At 38.4% G+C, this 18,894-nt stretch overlaps 1 protein-coding gene and 1 pseudogene across 2 annotated transcripts; both read left to right on the top strand.

Moving 5' to 3' along the window:
- Nucleotides 1–2,648: 2,648 nt before the first annotated feature.
- Nucleotides 2,649–7,127, top strand: MTO1 (Pyridoxal phosphate (PLP)-dependent transferases superfamily protein). The gene is made up of 11 exons (XM_047301636.2): nucleotides 2,649–3,242; nucleotides 3,680–3,783; nucleotides 3,886–3,959; nucleotides 4,045–4,213; nucleotides 4,804–4,863; nucleotides 4,963–5,166; nucleotides 5,271–5,357; nucleotides 5,445–5,552; nucleotides 6,261–6,356; nucleotides 6,494–6,612; nucleotides 6,801–7,127. The coding sequence occupies exons 1-11, from the start codon at nucleotides 2,783–2,785 to the stop codon at nucleotides 6,922–6,924; spliced, it is 1,605 nt and encodes a 534-aa protein (XP_047157592.1). The 5' UTR covers nucleotides 2,649–2,782; the 3' UTR covers nucleotides 6,925–7,127.
- A 150-nt stretch (nucleotides 7,128–7,277) lies between these two features.
- LOC148199212 (uncharacterized) lies at nucleotides 7,278–11,014 on the top strand (annotated as a pseudogene). The gene is made up of 3 exons (XR_015785835.1): nucleotides 7,278–10,041; nucleotides 10,137–10,716; nucleotides 10,801–11,014. The product of XR_015785835.1 is annotated as an uncharacterized LOC148199212 (transcript).
- The last annotated feature ends 7,880 nt before the right edge of the window (nucleotides 11,015–18,894 follow it).

Consider the following 18,894-nt stretch of genomic DNA (forward strand, 5'->3'; position numbering starts at 1 on the left):
ATATTATCGGACTCGTGCCTAAGAATAACTACCATATACAAATACATATATATATATATATATATATATATATATATATATATATATATATATATATATATATACCAGATCTATGTTTGTCACTGAAAGCTCAGATGCAACTACGCTTAACCGAACGCTCAAGCGCAGCATTACTACAAGAAGGCGCTCATCTTCAACTAGAATTCTTTCCAAATGAAAGAATTCAATGTCAACCAATTTACTAGGAACACCGAACGGTCAAAGACCGTTCAATGACGAACGTACATTATCATAGGAAAATTTCATATTCAATACTCATTTATCTTCAACTCATTTCTCATTACATAATTTCATAACTTTATAAAATTCATATCATAATCAATTTGCATACTTATTACACTCCACATCATACTAATAATTCATATTCCACATAAACAATCATATCAACATTCATACAATCCAAACATATCAACCATCATGCATAATATTCATTCAGTCAAATAACGGACGTTCATACGGTGCAACAACATATAAATTAAATTAATTAAGCTTCCCTTACCTCTAGTGTAAACGATCGTCCTAGAGGCAGAAGTATGGTTTGTCTGACTAAAATCTCTTCTACCCTTACGTTCCACAACTCTTAATTTAACCAACAGCCAGAAACCAAAAATGGATCAGACAAGGTATCAGCATGCAACCGAAACTTGGTTTGCATGTACTATAGAACGAACGACTAAGGACAAAAGACTTACCAGTTTTAGAACTTGGAACTGTTCGGTTCAGATTGTAGCTTGGGACGTCAGGAATGCTCCTACGGTGCCTGAACGGTAATCGGAGCAGAGAAAAGATGAGTTTTAGTAGAGAGAAGGGAGAGTTTCTAGAGAGAAAAAGGAGAAATGGAAGATCAAAGTTTGGAAAGAAGAAGGTGCATGCAGAAGAGAGTGGGTACGGGTTTTCCGAAAAATCAATTTTTGCTTCCCACGTCCAAACGGACGTCCGCTTTCCTGCCAACACCTGCCTTCCACCATCTGATTTTTGAATCCTCGTTGATTGACACCTGGCGTCCGCACAGAGGATTTTGGGTGCGTTTTAAATAACTGACAGGAGGAGTTTGAATGCGTTTTTCCGAGGTCTGACAATATTCATAAATAGTTAGTTCTAAAATTAATGATCGATACGCTGAGAAGGAGTATGTTAAAGAATGTTATATCTTTTATTATGAATGAAAATATTAGACAAAAGCTAAAATTCTATATTTGGTTTGCATTAAATAAAAATATTTTTTTCTTTTTAATTTGTTAAAATGAACATCTAGAAGATTCCTTGGAATAATGTACCTTTTCTAAAACAATATCTATATTTCAAGGAATGTGTGATTAACCATGACATTCTTTTTAATGGTTGGAAGAGTTACCTTATTAATGGTTATGATGAGGAAACTCAATTAAAGATACTTACATAGATTTTTTTTTTAAATTTAAATTAAGTAAAATTAATAAATATCTCGTAGGGATGTCACTCTAAAAAAACTACAGCTAACTTATATAAGGATATGATTTTACTAATTTATTTAAAATATTGAGGAGGACATTGAAACCAAGTGCTAAACACATTTATGCACTAAATAAGGTACAATTTGCACACTTTTCATGAACCACACTGTTTCTAAATATTTGCTAAAATATTATTATTTTCACACTTCAACGTGAGATTCAGAGACAGGGTAAACAAACAGCCGCTTGTACCCCAGCAACACAGGGACTTCTGTAAGAATCAAGTTTATGTTACATATTTTTAGGGCAACAATATTTAGCCCAATAAGATCTAATCAATGAGTGTAATCTACACAATAATTATATTCTACCCTTATTAATACGAATTAATAATTATTTTCGCTATGATTCGTAAGATAATTTTATGGAAATAAGAAATTTCATTTTATATCAGTGAAAATGATGTATATATATATATTAACAGTGCAAAATGTTTTTAGAGAAATATTCAATTATTAACAAACGTGGTAATTGTTTAATTTGGACGGTTAAATGTCTTTATTTAAAAAATAACATAAAATAGAGGATCAAACTTGCGTTTAAATAAAATCTTTGTGCTGAAAAACAAGCGCATTAAATTGTTTATATTATGAGACATACAGTATTATTTATTCTTTTCTTCCTTTTGGTTAAATTTGTTATGATGTAAAAGACCGATAAAAATGTACCAAGAGACCACAGTCTTGTTAAATTCAACACGATGAGATCAAATCGATTAGCTAATAGTGATAATAATGACGTGTTTACCTATTGACGTGTTGGTGTTGAAAACTCAAAAAGTTAACATCTAAAAACAAGGCAATAGCTTTGAACAGCTGAAAAAATCAGGAAAACAGGAGCCGTGAGATTTAAGACGAACGCTCCAGACAGAGCCAGGCTTGAGTTGTAAGTCGAAGCGCATGAAGCCATCATGAGTCGTTAGATGAAAATCGAAGGGCTGAGTTTTGCAGAGTTCACGATCTGTAATTCGGTGGGTGTAGGAGATGCAAAATCCCTTTCAGTAGTAGTGATGATAAAAAGGGTAAAAGAAGAGGACAAATGAGTGACGCGTATATACTGTTTATATTTTAAAGTTGAGTATTATATAAGGGCGTGAGGGATCCATTTGCGAATGGAAGAGTTTAGAGATTGGTTTTGGTAGTATAGATAGAGGAGAGAAAGAGGGAAGTTGGTGAAGGAGAACAACAGAAACATATCATACGAACAAAACCCTTGAAACGACGACAAACATGGCCGTTTCGAGTTCACACATGCGTTCCACCTTCGAGTGCCGCTCCGATCCCGATTTCTCGCCACCGCCGTCATTCGACAACCTCCGCCGCCGCAACTTCCGCTCCTCCGCCGGATCCGGCGCTGCGTTCCACGGCGTCTCCTCCCTCATCCTCCGCTTCCCTCCCAACTTCCAGCGCCAGCTCAGCACCAAGGCGCGACGCAACTGTAGCAACATCGGCGTCGCGCAAATCGTAGCCGCTTCGTGGTCCAATAACAACGCCAACAATCCCGCCGCCGGGGCTCCGGCGCCGCCCGCGGTTTCGGCCGCGGACGCTGCCACGGTGCCTCTCCCTGTCGACATCACCGCTGAGGACGACGCCGTCGCCGCCGCGGCCGATGAGAACGGGGCTGTACAGTTAAATCATAGTTCTTGTTCTTCGTTTTTGAAATCTGATGCAAGCAAAACGATTCATGCCGGTACGTGATAAATGAAAATTTGTCGTTTTCTTTTTATGTCATAAATTTTTATTATATTTTTACTTTCTTTGATTCGTTTACTTTTTAAAACTATATAATTAAATTTAGGTTTGGTTTGCTCGGATAACCATTGTTTAATTGTTCCTTTCAAATTTTTTGTACTTCTTTAGATTTTTTTTTTCACATCGGATGTGATTTGATTCAGAAAGAGGCCTTCTCTGTTTTTTTGTTCGTATCGTACATACTTAATTCGTTATTTACTGTATGCTTTCTGAGATTTGGTATTTTTGTTAGTTTACGTGACGTTTGATTTAGGATTTAACTTATAATGTTTTGTGGTTAGTTTGTATGGTTTAAGATTAGACTAGTTTTAATTTCCTCGATGTTATTATTGTTGATTATTGGCTATGTTTTGGTTTTGTATTTGAGCAATGCAGCTGAAAGACTGGGTAGAGGTATTGTGACTGATGGAATTACCACTCCTGTGGTGAACACTTCTGCTTACTTCTTTAAGAAAACCGCTGATCTCATTGATTTCAAGGTACTATTCTTTGGAGTGTTAAATTGTTTTTATTCGCCTCATTAAATAATGAACAGATAAACGTCCAGTATTGGTGTGGCTGAGCCTTCAATAATTTTGCAGGAGAATCGCCAGGTTAGTTATGAGTACGGGCGATATGGAAATCCAACGACTGTGGTTCTAGAGGAGAAGATAAGGTTTGTGTGTTTCGAGTTTTTTATGAACATGTGATGTGTCGAGTTTTGGGGTCATTTAATGAGGCTTGTTGTCATTATGAACCAGTGCACTGGAGGGGGCCGAATCAACTGTGATAATGGCATCTGGGATGTGTGCTAGCATAGTCCTATTTCTGGCACTGATTCCAGCTGGTGGACATCTTGTGACCACTACAGATTGTTATAGGAAGACTAGGATATTCATAGAGACATTTCTTCCAAAGATGGGGATCTCGGTATATGTTCTGCTCATTTGGTGGTTTAATTGTATTTAGTTGTGTGGGGTGCTAACAGCTTCTTATGTGTTCATGTTTCTTTTGCTTAAATATAATTGTTTGGATTAAAATAATGCTCATTTTCTTTCCTGCTTTTAAAAATATTATATATATTCATAATTTTAATCAAACTGTTAGTAGAAAAATAATGGGGAATTATACTTCTCTGTGAGCTTGGTTTTCGTGAGTTTAAAGGAGATGTGTGTGATCTACAGGGTTAACTTATCTAGTGGAATAAAGCTTTTGATGTTTTTGCTGTGTTTCCTAATTTTTTTTTCCTAGAGTGACAAAAGCTTTAGCCTTTTCAAATTTAATGACCAATTGATGCACCTGATATAGATGTCTCACTAAAAGTCTGCTAGGTTTTCAACTGGAAAATTTAAATAGATATCTTACCGTGAATCTTGTTGTCTCTTAATTGGTAAGGTGGACATTTGATGTTTGCGATGGGTTATTTTTGGTAGATTTTTACCTTTGTCCTGGGCATGCATAACCATGTTTATAGTAGATTTGTTTTAGATATGTAACAAAGTTTCTGTTTTGATGAGCAGACCACTGTAATTGATCCAGCAGATGTTGGAGCTTTAGAAACTGCACTGGAGCAGCACAATGTTAGTGTTGAAGAGAGTTGTTGGTTTCACTTTATGGATTTCTGATATTTTTGGAGTTAATATTGTCTAGAGTTAATATGGTATTATATAATCGTGCAGGTGTCTCTGTTCTTTACTGAGTCTCCTACCAATCCATTCCTCAGATGTGTTGACATTAAGCTGGTTTCAGAGCTTTGCCACAAGAAGGGGACTTTACTCTGCATTGATGGTACATTTGCAACACCTTTGAACCAGAAGGCCCTTGCCCTTGGTGCTGATCTGATTCTGCACTCCTTAACAAAATACATGGGTGGACATCATGATGTAAGTCAGTCTGTTCTTCAAAACTTATTTTAATGTAAACATCTCAAATATTGACATTTCAGTTATTCATAATTAATCATCAAGGAGCCTTTTTCTCCCTTCAGGTCCTTGGCGGTTGCATAAGTGGTTCAACTAAGGTGGTTTCACAAATTCGGACTTTTCACCATATTTTGGGCGGTACACTTAACCCGGTAAGTCATTTCTACTACATAGTCCACCCTCCGTGAAAGGATATATCCTAATTGGTTTTTGTGTCTAAAATAATGCCTTTTTCACAGAATGCTGCATACCTATTAATCAGAGGCATGAAAACGCTGCATCTTCGTGTACAGCAGCAGAATTCAACTGGAATGGGGATGGCCAAAATTTTAGAGGCACATCCCAAGGTACGATGGCATTGACATGCGCTGCCCTGCTCTCTCTTCATGTCATTGTTATATTCTGATCATTTTGTTAGTTGAAATTTTTTATATTGTGGAATGAGCTTGTGTACAATTTCTGTTCAATTCCCTCCTATTATATATAAAAAATGAAATTTATGGTTAACATGTTTTTTACTAGACTTTTTCTTCAGCACCATATTTATGCTGATGATGTGTATTTTTAAAGCCTGTATTTCCTCCCTGCTGACATTCGTTTAGAAGTATGGTTGAATTGTGTTTGTAAAAAGTATTTCCTTAAGGGATGGAAGAATGAGTACTAAACTGTGCCATGTGAGAAGATGCTACTTTCTTTTTGAATTTTTTATGTTGTGATGCACAGTTATTCGAATTATCGTTCTGCTGTTATCTTGTCTATTAATGATAAGTAATTTAGTCTTATTACTATTTTTATAGTAGGCTTTGGGATGGATGCTAAAGCTATACTAGGGTATAATTTCTTGTAAATGAAACTGTATTCATATATGGGTTATTTTTTTCCTTTTAGAATCGTCAAGTCAGTTGTGTGCATGTATGCTTGGATATTTGTTGCATTGCGAAATACACAGTTTATTTTCTAACATTACCGTTTTACAATTTCACTATATCGATATTTTCATGATTTTCTTGCGAATCTGATGTGAACTGGCTCTAATGACATATTTCTATTGGCAGGTGAAGCGGGTCTATTATCCAGGCTTGCCGAGTCATCCCGAACATGAGCTTGCCAAGAGGCAGATGACTGGTTTCGGTGGTGTTGTCAGTTTTGAGGTGGGAATTTGCTGAGTCGCTATTAAATTATGTGGTTGCTAATAAAGTCCATTATGTGTTTTTCTTTTACGAAGAATGATGTTTTTGATGCCACCATATGAAAATGATTTTTTAGAAATAAATTGCCAATAATGCAGATCGATGGAGACCTACATACCACAATAAAATTTGTTGATTCCCTGAAAATCCCATATATTGCGGCCTCGTTTGGTGGCTGTGAGAGCATTGTGGATCAACCTGCTATTTTGTCTTACTGGTACGCCTTTCGAATTCTTGTTTAAGTGATTTGATGCTACACGGGCACCCTGTACTGAAAGCATGTTTGGCTGCTCCTTTTTGTACTTTATAGTATAAAGACGTATATTCTTTTGTTTATTTGTTTAGAGATTGTGGTTGGTTGGCGATGGTTTTTGTATATTTAATTTTTATGTATTGGGCCAACAGGGATCTTCCTCAGTCAGAAAGGGCTAAGTATAAGATTCATGACAACTTGGTTCGCTTCAGCTTTGGAGTTGAAGATTTTGAGGATTTGAAGGCTGATGTCCTGCAGGCTCTGGAAGCTATATAGTTCAGTTTTCCTGATTCACCCAAGTTATTTTATAATCGTGCTATTCTGTTTCTTTTTGTCATCACGTCTGGCGATTTAATTCAATTTTGATCGTCTAGTGTTCTGTTGATCTTGTGTTAAGATGATTTGTCTCTGATTTCGATGTTATGAACCTTATGCATTATTGAAATTAAAAGTCTATTTGATGTCCGCTTTTCCTGCAACTAAGCCAGGTTTTCTATTATTAAAAAAAGGTGTTTTTGATATAAAATAGTTTAGAAACGAGAAGTAGAAGTGAATTATAATTTATAATTAAAGTACTTTTTATTTAAAAAAAAGGATGTTTTTGACTACGATTATACATAATATAACCTGATACCAGCAGAATGAATTCCTTGAAGACAGAATAAGTGAATTGTATCTAGGTTTAACATTTTTAACAGGTGGCAAGTTGAGGCATCCAAGTGACATCCTTGATAGACTTTTAACATTTTTAATTGTTAAATATATTAATAAATGAAAATATAATTATAAATTATTAAACATATTAAATTATTAAACATATTAAGCAATGCTTCCTATTTTGGGTAGCTTGTGTATGAGAAATTGGGGAAATTTGCGAACTTAGGGTTCGTTGTTGGAAATGACATCATTTGGGGAGCATCGTTTTTGCGTGAGAAATTAGTTAGACATAATAAGCTTTCGTTGTATAAAGTTGTAGTGATCTATCAGTGGTTTTGAGTAGAAGCAGGTAATTTTTAGCGGTGAGTTATGTGGAAGAGTTTCGCGAAGGTCGTTGGAGGTGTAGCACGTGTCCAAGTTAGTAAATGTTTACTTCTTTGTATAATTTTGACAATGATGCATGGTCAGTCGTGGTCCCCCATATTCGAAGTGGTGTGGTAGTGTGTTATTTATATTGTTGTTGAAATTGCTGTTGAAAGTGGTCCCCCATGTTTGAAGTGTCGTAGTAGACCTTAATTGTTGTTGTGCTTTATATTAATGTTGCAATGGGGTCCCATGTTTGTTTCTTGTGCTTTTTGTTTTGTTTAAGTTATGTTGTAGTTGGTCCCCGTGTTTCCTTGTCCTGCTTCTAATTTTATATAATTTTTGTTGTCGTTGTCGTCTTATTATTTTATAGGATATATACTGTTATAGTGTATTACATGGAGGATCATTTTGAAGTTGTTTTCCACCATGGAGGTCACTTCATAAACGATGGACCACTTAAGTATGAGGGGGAAAGTACAACTCTATCTTTTGACCTAGACGTGTGGAGTTACTTCATTATAGTCAGTGTAGTAAAAGGACTTGGATATGATGGATTTAAGGAGTTGTGGTATTGTATAGGGGGGTTCTGTGTTAGATGATAGGTTAGAGGCTTTGTCTGATGATAGAGGAGCCATGAGCTAGGCTAAATGGAGAAGTTCATTTATTTGTTGTCCACACAGTGTGTGAACCTGAGATCGTACACTTGTTAGAAAATGTTCCACATAATATAGGTGAAGAAGAAGTTCAACCTGTGATGCATAATAGTGATGATGGTGAGTGTGAACAAGTTCATTATGAGTGTTAGGAGGTAGTGATGGTGAGTGTGAAGTTCCTGTTTCAGAAGAAAGAACTGAGGGAGATGATGTTGTAGAAGGTCAAATTGAAGCTGAATGTGATGTGGGTGAGTCCGAAAGAGATGATGTTGTAGAAGGTCAAATTGAAGCTGAATGTGATGTGGGTGAGTCCCAAACAGATGATGTTGTAGAAGGTCACATTGAGGTTGAATGTGATGTGGGTGAGTCCGAAACAGATGATGTTGTAGGGGGTCAAATTGAAGTTGAATGTAATGTGGGTGAGTTTGAAAGAGATGATGTTGTAGGAGGTCAAATTGAAGTTGAATGTGATGTGGGTGAGTCTGAAAGAGATGATGTTGTAGGAGGCAAATTGAAGTTGAATGTGATGTGGGTGAGTCTAAAAGAGATGATGTTGATGTTCGTAGTTGGAGTTGCAGTGGTGAGGATGCCAACGTTGATTGCAATGTGGGTGTTCCTAGTATGGATGACCTAGTTGATTGTGATATCCAAGAAGAGGTCGGGCATGGAGTTGGGAATTGGTTTGGTGAAATTGAAGTTGATGTGCAAGATGATGGACCATCACAGACTCGCATTTCTGATAGTGATGTTGAGGATGGTATAAATACTGACAATGATAGAGGTCTGTCTGATGATAATTGGGAATAAGAAGAATTGGTTAGTGGAGGAGAAAGTGATGGAGAAGATGATGAGGAAGAAAGTTATGGAAAGTTTGTAACATTTACTATGCCTAAAACAATGGTGGATTACAAGTGGGATTTGGGCACTTATTTTGCTAACAAGCAAGATATTCTGGATGCCATAAAAACATATGCAGTAGAAAATGGGAGAAATCTAACATATGTTAAAAATGATAAGAAGAGAATTAGAGTGAAGTGTATGGGTGCTAAAGGAAAGTGCCCCTGGATGGCATATTGTGGTTATATGAATGCAGTACGAACGTGACAATTAAGGACTGTTGTTGACAACCACACTTGTAGTAGAGAGCACAAAGTCAAATTACTTAATTCCAAATGGTTGAGTAAGAGATTGGAGAAAACCGTGAGAGAAAATCCCAAAGTCAAGGTAGGGGAAATTCGTGACAAGATAAGTAGAAAGTGGAATGTTGGTGTATCTAGATACATGACTTTTAGAGCAAAGTCCATTGCTTCAGACCATGTTGATGGGTGTTTCAAAGAACAATATAAAAGGATCTATGATTATGCGAATGAGCTCTTAGCTCGTAATTTTGGATCCATAGTGAAGGTGGAAGTGGAAGAGAATGTCGATGGCCATATTTTCAAGAGGTTCTATGTTTGTCTTAAGGCCTGCAAGGACAGTTTTGTGTCCTGCAGGCCAATTATAGGGCTGGATGGTGATTTTTTAAAAGGTAAATATGGTGGTGAATTGCTAACTGCTATTGCAAGAGACGCAAATGACCAGATGCTACCTCTAGCATATTGCCATTGTGGAAGTAGAGAATAAAGAAACATGGAAATGGTTTCTGGAACTTGTGGATGAAGACATTGGTGGGGAGGCAGTACATGCATCATTGACATTCATATCAGATCAACAAAAAGTTATTCACATGCCCTTTTTTCCTAAAAACGTATTAAACCTTTTCATTATTATTGATATGAGACCTCTAACAACACTGTCAATTTCAAATTACAGGGCTTAATGCAAGCTTTTGAAGAAGTGCTCCCTACAGTTGATCATCGGTTTTGTGTTAGACACCTTTACGCAAATTTCAGGAAAAAATTCCTTTCAAAGCAGCTAAAGCAGATGGTGTGGAAGGCAGCTACAACAACTCATCCACAAGCCTGGAAATCGAAATGAGAAAATTAAAGGAAGTGAACCTCGAGGCTTTCAAATACCTTATAAAAATTCCTCCCAGATATGATGATATTTCCTAGTCTCTTGAAATGTGATTCAATTCATAGTTGTGGAAGTGACAGACTATGATACCCATATTTCCTAATCTCTTGAAATGTAGATACTGGTCATGATCAAGGTTTACCACCACTGCTAAGTGTGATACTTTGGTAAACAACATGTCAGAGGCATTCAACAGTGTATTGCTGCATACAAGGTTAAAGCCAATCATAACCATGTTGGAGGATATCCGCCTTTACTTGATGAACAGATGGGCAACAAACCGAACAAAAATAGCCTCATTGTCTGGGGTGATTTGTCCAAAAATCAAGAGTAGACTTAATAAGGAGTCCCAGCTAACCAAATTTTGGATTCCTAGGTAACCATAATATATTTTCATTTATCATGTGTTCAACAGTTTAAGTGTATGTGTACTTTCTGAATTTTAATTTTGTTTTTTAAGCTGGTCAGCACTGCAGCTGTTTGAAGTTCGTCATGTGTCCCAAGCTGGCGACAAGTTTATAGTTGATATAGACAAAGTTGAATGCACATGCAGGAAATGGGCTATCTCGGGCATTCCATGTTGTCATGCGTTGGCTGTTATGAAGTTTCTGAATTTAGATGCTGTCAACACTCAATTTTGTCCGGGTTGTAAAAAATGTGTTTTTATTGGTTTTTTTATTATTTTTCTTTTATTTTATTTCACCTTTTTGTTTTATTCTATTTTTATGTATTTAGATTTTTGCTTTTAATTCAATTTCTATTTTTCTTATATTGATTTTGTTTTAATAGAGTTAATTAATCAAAATAATTGAAAAATTAAAAAATAAAATTTAAAAATAAAATAAAAATTAAAAAAAAAGAAGAAAGAAGAAATAAAAAACGTGGGGAAGTGGCGTATGGGGGAGGTGTCTGAAGGAAGGAGACCAGGTGGTTAAGGGAATATTTTCTAAGATTTTTTGGAAGGAAAAGGGGGGAGACCAGGTGGTTAGAAGTGGATAATTCCAAAGATTTTGGGAGAGGATTTTGGGGGGATCAGAGAGAGAAAAAAGGGAGAAAGAGCACACGGGGAACCATCATCTGGAATCATCATCCAGACGGCAGTGAAAGCGAAAAGCTAGAGGAGGTCACCGGATACACAGCTAGCAGTAGCAGCATCCATAGCAACAGGTAGGTCTTTTGTTCACTTGTACATTCAGATTCATCATATATACTTACTGCATAAGCTCCATTCACCCTATCTCGCCAGCCCATACACCATTATCACGGAATCATCTATCCCACTCATTCTCATATGCACACTACACACTCATCGTTTCCAAAACCAAATAGACAAGGTTCAACCAACATTAAACCAATCAGTAAACATTAAAAAATTAGGGGAGGCAGAGAAGGAAAATTGGTGTTGCAGGGGGGCATTCGGCATTCGAGAAAATCCTCGAATGGGGAGGAAGAGAGTGGCTGATTGTTTCGTGGTTGGCGGTTTGGAAGTAGTAGTCTGCTGTGTGGTGGTGGCAGTGGCATCGCTAAGGTTGTCCTGGTAGGTGGTGATGACCGTGTAGGTGGCCGAGGAGGTGGACGAGTATAGGCACGGGGAGGGACATTATCGTGACAGTGGTCGTGTTCGTCGTGGAGGTTTTAGCAATGGTGAAGTTGATGTTGATGGATGATGATGGCACGAGCGGATCGGTGATGAAGACGGAGGAAAACCATCCCTGAGAATCGCTGGTTTTCGAAGAGAGAGGAGTGGAGACGGTGGTGTCTTGGCTGACGGTGATTTTGGTGGTGTGAGGGGTCGCGGCGAGGCCAAGGCGCTTTCTGTTTGAGGCGACGGTGGCTGGCTATGGCAGAGGTGGTGATCAGTTGTGGTGCTGAGCAAGAGACCTTGAATCTCTGGAGAAGGCGCGAACCGGCGTGAAGGAGTGGGAATGAGGATGAATCTCTGAACCCTAGGAAATTCTAGGTTAGAAAGCATTGGATTGGGCTCAGCCCAGAAATGAGCGTACGTCCGGAGCATTAGGCCCCTTTTGGAGCGCTCGTTATTTGGCGTCCGTTCGCCATATCCCCACAATGAACGCTCGTTATCCAAACAAACGAGCGCTCGTTAAAACTTAAGCCTTTTCGACCGTTCGCTCAGCCTTCTCCCTAACGAGCGTTCGTTATCCAAACGAACGAGCGCTCGTTAGCTAAGCGAATGAGCGTTCGTTAGCCTTAAGCCTTTACGTTCGTTCGTCATTTCAATAACGAACGTTCGTCCTTAAGTTTCCATTTTTGAACGTCCGTTCGTCTTTTCAAACAACGAGCGTTCGTCATTAAGCTTCCATTTTTGAACGTCCGTTCGTCATTTCAATAACGAACGTTCGTCCTTAAGCTACCATTTTTTTAACGTCCGTTCGTCTTTTCAAATAACGAGCGTTCGTCATTAAGCTTCCATTTTTGAACGTCCGTTCGTCATTTCAATAACGAACGTTCGTCCTTAAGCTTCCATTTTTGAACGTCCGTTCGTTATTCCAATAACGAACGTTCGTCCGTTCAATAACCAAACGTTCGTCACTCAGCTTTAATTTCTCAACGTCCGTTCGTCATCTTCCCAATGAACGCTCGTCATTCAGCTCCAATTTCTCAACGTCCGTTCGTCATCTCTTCAACGAGCGTTCGTCATTCAGCCTTCGTTCTCAACGTCCGTTCGTCATATCTCTTGACGAACGCTCGTCATTCAGCTCACATTTCTAAACGTCCGTCCGTTATATTCCCCAACGGACGTTCGTCCTCTCCCCAACGAACGCTCGCTATTCTGAATACTGTCCTAACGTTCGTCCAGCCTCTCCCATTTCTTTTTTTGTTTATTTATTTTATTTTCCTTTATTGTCTTATTTTGTTTTCTTCTATTTATTTATTTTAAACATATACTTATCTTAAAATATATACTTAATAATACAATATCTATAGTTTAAATAAAAAGAATTTACAAAAATATTTTTAAAGGTTTATTAAGCACACGTGTGACCGCTCGCGTCGTCCTTGTGCTAAAATCCTTTTATTCTTTCATATAAAAATTTACAAAAAAATACGTTTTGAAGGTTAAGCACACGTGTGACCGCTTGCGTCGTCCTTGTGCTAAAAACATTTTCTTCTTTTCTTACATAAAATTTCAAAAAATACATTTTAAAGGTTGAACACTCGTGTGATCGCCCGCATCGTCCTAGTGTTCAATATCTTTCTCTCTTATTTACGTAATATTAAACGAGGGTATGAGTGCTCGTGCGATCGTCCGCATCAGCCTAGCACTCAATACTCTCAAGTCTTCCTAAATAAGCAGATAACGGTATGAGTGCTCGTGTGATCGTTCGCATCGTCCTAGTGCTTAATATCGTTATCTCTCTTTTCAAAAATAATTAAAAATATTTAAATATCATTTTAAAGGTATGAGTACTCGTGCGACCGTTCGCGTCGGCCTAGTACTCATTACCTTCTTTTTCTCGAAAATATTAAAAATATAAAATCTCCAAAAATTAAAAACATCTGCTTTTCCAAACAACAAACAGTCTTTCAAGCTAGAACTACGTAACCCTGATTTCTCATTTTGAATGAGAATACGTAGGAGCAAGGTCAATCCTTGTCGGGCCCAAAAAACTAAAAAATATATTTTGTTTCTTTAGAGTTTTATTTTAGGGGATAGTTAAACATTTTGAAAACCACATCATATTCGTGCATTTAGTTAAAGGTACTGCCTTAGGGCAGGCGTTGTAGGGTGCTAACACCTTCCCTACGCGTAACCGACTCCCGAACCCAGAATATGGTTTTCGTGGACCATGTCTTATTATTTTATGGTTTTTCCGTAGTTTTCCATAATAAACTATGGTGGCGACTCCAAATCTCTTTTTCAAAACCTGGTTTTTATTTGGATCGTCGTCCCGTCGCGATTCCGGTTGCGACAGATGCAGATGACTTCATCCCTGTTTGTTTTAGGAAGTCAACATATGAAGAAATGTACTCTTCCATTGTGTATCCAATTAATGGTCAGAATATGTGGGAAATTACCCCATATAATGATGTGCTCCCTCCAAAAAAGAGAATATTGCCAGGGAGGCCGAAGAAGAAAAGAAGGTTGCAGGAATGGGAGTTAGTCAGGGACGAAACAAGAATGAGGAAGGGTGGTATACATAAAAGATGTGGCATTTGTAAGGAGCTGGGTCACAACAGAACTTCTTGCCAGAAATCAACCCAAGATGGTGAAGTCAACCCTGACCAAACACAACAAAGCAACCCAACAAATGAAGAAAACATACCATCATCAAATCAGCCTTAAGCAAGCAAGCTACAACCAATTCTGATGTTTACTGACACAATTGCAACAGTCGTTTTTTGTACCTTGTAATGATGTAAAAAATTCTGATGTTGAACCTTTTGTGATTAATACCAGTTTGCTGTAATGTCAACTTTGCTTTTACGGAATGTTATCTTTGCTTTTATGGAATGATTCATACCAGTTTGCTGTAAGCTTTTGTTATTTAAGAAGTTTTGTCTTTAGCTTCCTGTGTTTGCAGTGATTAGTTCTTTAAGAAGTTTTTTTATCTTTGTGTTTGCAACACAAGGAATAACTCAGGGTTAATGGGATGACCTGATGAGTCTAATTTAAAATGTCAGCAGCTCAAAACTCAAAGCTCTCAGAAGTAGAGCTGAAGCCAATAGTATCTCAACAATGTATCTGTGGTCTAAACAAGATAACAATGCTGTAATTTAGCATTATAACAATGAAACTGCTTATTGTATAAATTGAAATTGCTTATTCTATAAAGATGATTTAGCATTATAACAATGCTGTAATTTAGCAGTAATTTTGTACACAGTATATGGACTGGATTTATAACAACTCTTCCATTTCATTCATTTCATTAATTTCATTACAACATACCAAACCTACAACAAAGTTACAAGAAATCATCCTTTCCTCATCAACATTGAAACTAAAACTATCTGTATTACGCATAAAACAGACACCAACAACATCACCACCTTCATCCACTTTTGAACAATGAAAACTGATTTTTGTAAATTCACTATCATTTTCCTAATACTATCCATGTCTTCACTCTTCACCAGAGTTTCTTTCTTTCCTTCACTGTTGAAGAAGCTTCCCCTTTCGTCACCACCAATATCATTGCACCATTTGAAGAAGTTGCAACCACTTTCTTCACCACCATTCTGTAAAGACAACATTCAACTTAATTAGGGAGTACCACCTTCTTCTCACAAACAGTACCACAACTTAATTAGGTTGAGTTGAATCTAACATACCTTATACTTGGAGCATCCCCAAAATTGCTTGCCCCGATTCTTCGTAGTTTTGGCAGTTCTCACCACACAACTTTGACCACAGTAGCAGATCGGTGAAGACATACCATTTTCCTTCCGCCTGGCACTGCAACTTGATGAATAGCAAGAGTGCTCCTTCAACATTGTCTTCGAACAACAACAACCACAAGCACTACACTCAGCCGCGTCGCAGAACTACAAGCTCGACCTCCTATCACACACTTTTAATTTAGGGATTTGACCTTCAAATACAACCACGATCCCTAATTTCTCTAATTTCCCCAATTTCGCAGATTTCCCCAACTTTGAAGACACGAGCTACCTGACCCCAAAATAGGAAACATTGTTTAGCTACCTGAGTTATAATTAAACCACGAAAATTCATTTAGCTTTTATTTTATTTGTCAATAATATAAAAATGTTAAAAATCCACCTATACAGCTCAAACGGTGCCACCTGGATGCCTCAGCTTGCCACTTGTTAAAAAAGTTAACGCCTTTAACTGGCATTTAACGAAAATGCTATTATTGAATCAAATTGACCAAATTAGGGACCCAATTGATCACTTCCAAAATTGGAGGACCCAATTGAAACGAACCCGCAAATATAGGGACCTCCGAACCTATTAAACCTTGTATCTATAAAAAAATGTATAACGAATATCCTTAACCGTTGCCTTCATTAGACGGAGATTCTTTTTGCTTAAACACCACATTAATTAATTCATTTTATTCAATAAGATCAAATCATTTTAAATTTAAGCACACATTGCTAATATAAATTTAAGCACACATTGTTAATATTTCATAAACAGATCTTCAATTAATCGATTCAGTGCTAACAAATCAAAATAACGTAACACAAGTCAATACATGTTTCCAAATACCAACATCTACTAAAATTCCTAATTCTAAATTAATCCACAGGATAAAAGCACTATTCTGAATATCGACTGATCCTATAATTTTAAAAAGCTTAAATATGTTTTAAAAATCAGTGAATTTTGATTTTGATTGTAATTTTTTCTCTCTAAAATTAAAAATTATCAACTTTTATCCCAATAGTATTTCACACATTTAAAGGAGTAAAATAAACCGTTTACCTGAAATCTCGGGTGGTTACTGGAGTTGGCTATCTATCAGGTATAACTGCTAGATATTGAGTCAAGTACTTCCATGATTCACGGCGCTTGTTAGCCAATATGCGTAACTGTTTATTTGTAACCGCTAGATCACGATGTCGCATATTGTATGTCGATCATCATGCGTGTCGATCTGGGCGGACGACGTGTCGATTGTCGAGCCTCAACTGGACGACAACGCCACATGGTCGTATGTTATTATAGTCGGTTGTCTAGTGGTCGACCACACTAAGTGGTCGGATGTCATTACGGGCATGAGAATGTCCTGCATTGGTTTAATTGTCGTCGGGTTATTGGTCGACAGTTGGAGGATTAGGTATCCTATAGTACAAGCCCCCCAAGTCCGAGTAAATGGGTGATGACAGAGTTATGAAGGACTTTTAAGTAATGTGTGAAGTGTATGACAGCTGTACGGGGCGTTACGAATTTTGGGTTTTCCCGCTCCTGTAGGGAAGTGAGGGGACGCGTCGTAATAGCCGCTAGATTAGAAAGGATCGGACGGCGCCTGACGATTAAACGGTTTGGCTTCTTCAGCACGATTCAGAAGGAGGTTATTCACTTTTGCGGAGGAACAGAGTTTGACAGTGTGCATCCTGAGCGAGATTGTTTCTCTTCTATCTTCACTGCTTACCCTGTTACGAGACGTTATCAGGTAACCCTAAAATCTCCTTCATCTTAGTTTGTTTAGTGTTGACTATGGAAGGAAAGGGGCAGAACACTGGGGGCGAGACGCCGGGGCCGTCATCTACGGCGGAATGTCGCGAAATTACCACATTGCCTTTTGGGGAGGAGGCTTTTACATATGGAAATGTGTGTGGTGAAGGACCGGGGGGGCGTATAATATCTCCGATTAGTGGAGATGAGTACGCCTGGGCGGCGCGTGAGGTGAAAGAACTTAGAAGCCAGTTTAGGAGTAGGGTTGTGTTAGCAGACTGGATTGAAAATAGCTGCGTGTTGCGAACCCTAGGGTATCAAACTTGTATAAAATTGATAGCTTGCCGGGATGATGAGAGAGTGTGCCATGGGAGGGAGAATGCTTCTGAGGAATTCTTTTATTTTTATTCTGTGTTATTCTACGACTTGTATGTGAGGCTGCCTTTTACCAGCTTCCAAATGGATGTGCTGCGTACCCTAAACGTTGCACCGAGTCAGTTGCACCCCAATAGTTGGGCGTATGTGCAGGCTTTCGCCATAGTGTGTCGGGCACTAGCTATTAGGCCCACTGTAGGTTTGTTTCTGCATTTCTTTAGATGTCGACCAGTAGCCACAAAGGGATGGGTGTCATTGATTTCGGAGCCGGGTAACGCGCTGTTAGAGCTATATTTGCAATCCTATAGGAATTTCAAAGAAAAATTTTTTAAGGTGTCGATTACCGCTGTCGGTCGACAGTATTTTTTCGATGATGAGGGGAACCCTAGATTTCCCCTGTACTGGACGCAGGACCCGCTGAGGTTCACCTCTTGGTCGGAGGATAAGATGACGGTTGAAGAATTAGAGGCGTTGAGTGTGTTGACTGCGTTGCCACGCCCCCTTTCTTCTCGTCAGCTTATTAATTGCCTCGAGTTCGACGACGCAGGGGCGAGGGTGTTTGGTATGTGTCCTTGCTTATCATTTTTGTAACTTGTTATGTTGTTGCTGACCATGCTGGATGGGTTTTGGTGTTTTGCAGAGATAATGGGGAGGAAAGGAAGTGGTCGCAGTTGGTTTCAGACCATCGACGATGAGAGGGATGAAGGCAATCGTCCAGGGTCATCCGCTGGGCAACAATGTCCTCCGGTGCCACCATCTGGTCCACCTCCTGTCGTGGTGGCAGCGGCTGCGGAGACGACAATAGCTGAGGTGCCTCTCGCGCGCAAAAGGAAATCCAAGACAGGCGACATCAACCGCGAGGCAGCAAAGAAAAGTAAGGAGGTGGTTGAAGAAACTGAACGCCCCCTGCCGCAGGGTATATGGGATCGTGCCTTCATGCCTGGTCATAGGGTAGATCTCAACTTGGATGTTTCAGAGAAGAAGGTGATCGAAAACATGAGCGAACAACAGATTGCTGAAGGCTTACTAGAGATGAACACACGAGCACAAGCGTTGGCTTGGCATCTAGCG

Source organism: Vigna umbellata, chromosome 4 (genome assembly GCF_029865625.1).
Source record: "Vigna umbellata cultivar VRB3 chromosome 4, Vumbellata_1.0, whole genome shotgun sequence".
Taxonomy (NCBI): Eukaryota; Viridiplantae; Streptophyta; class Magnoliopsida; order Fabales; family Fabaceae; genus Vigna; species Vigna umbellata.

Bases quoted from the DNA above. Each gene is read 5' to 3' on its own strand.
- MTO1 (XM_047301636.2), top strand. From the start codon at position 2,783: ATGGCCGTTTCGAGTTCACACATGCGTTCCACCTTCGAGTGCCGCTCC. The intron at 3,243-3,679 runs GTACGTGATAAA...TGAGCAATGCAG, and splicing joins AAGCAAAACGATTCATGCCG to CTGAAAGACTGGGTAGAGGT. The intron at 6,613-6,800 runs GTACGCCTTTCG...TTGGGCCAACAG, and splicing joins CCTGCTATTTTGTCTTACTG to GGATCTTCCTCAGTCAGAAA.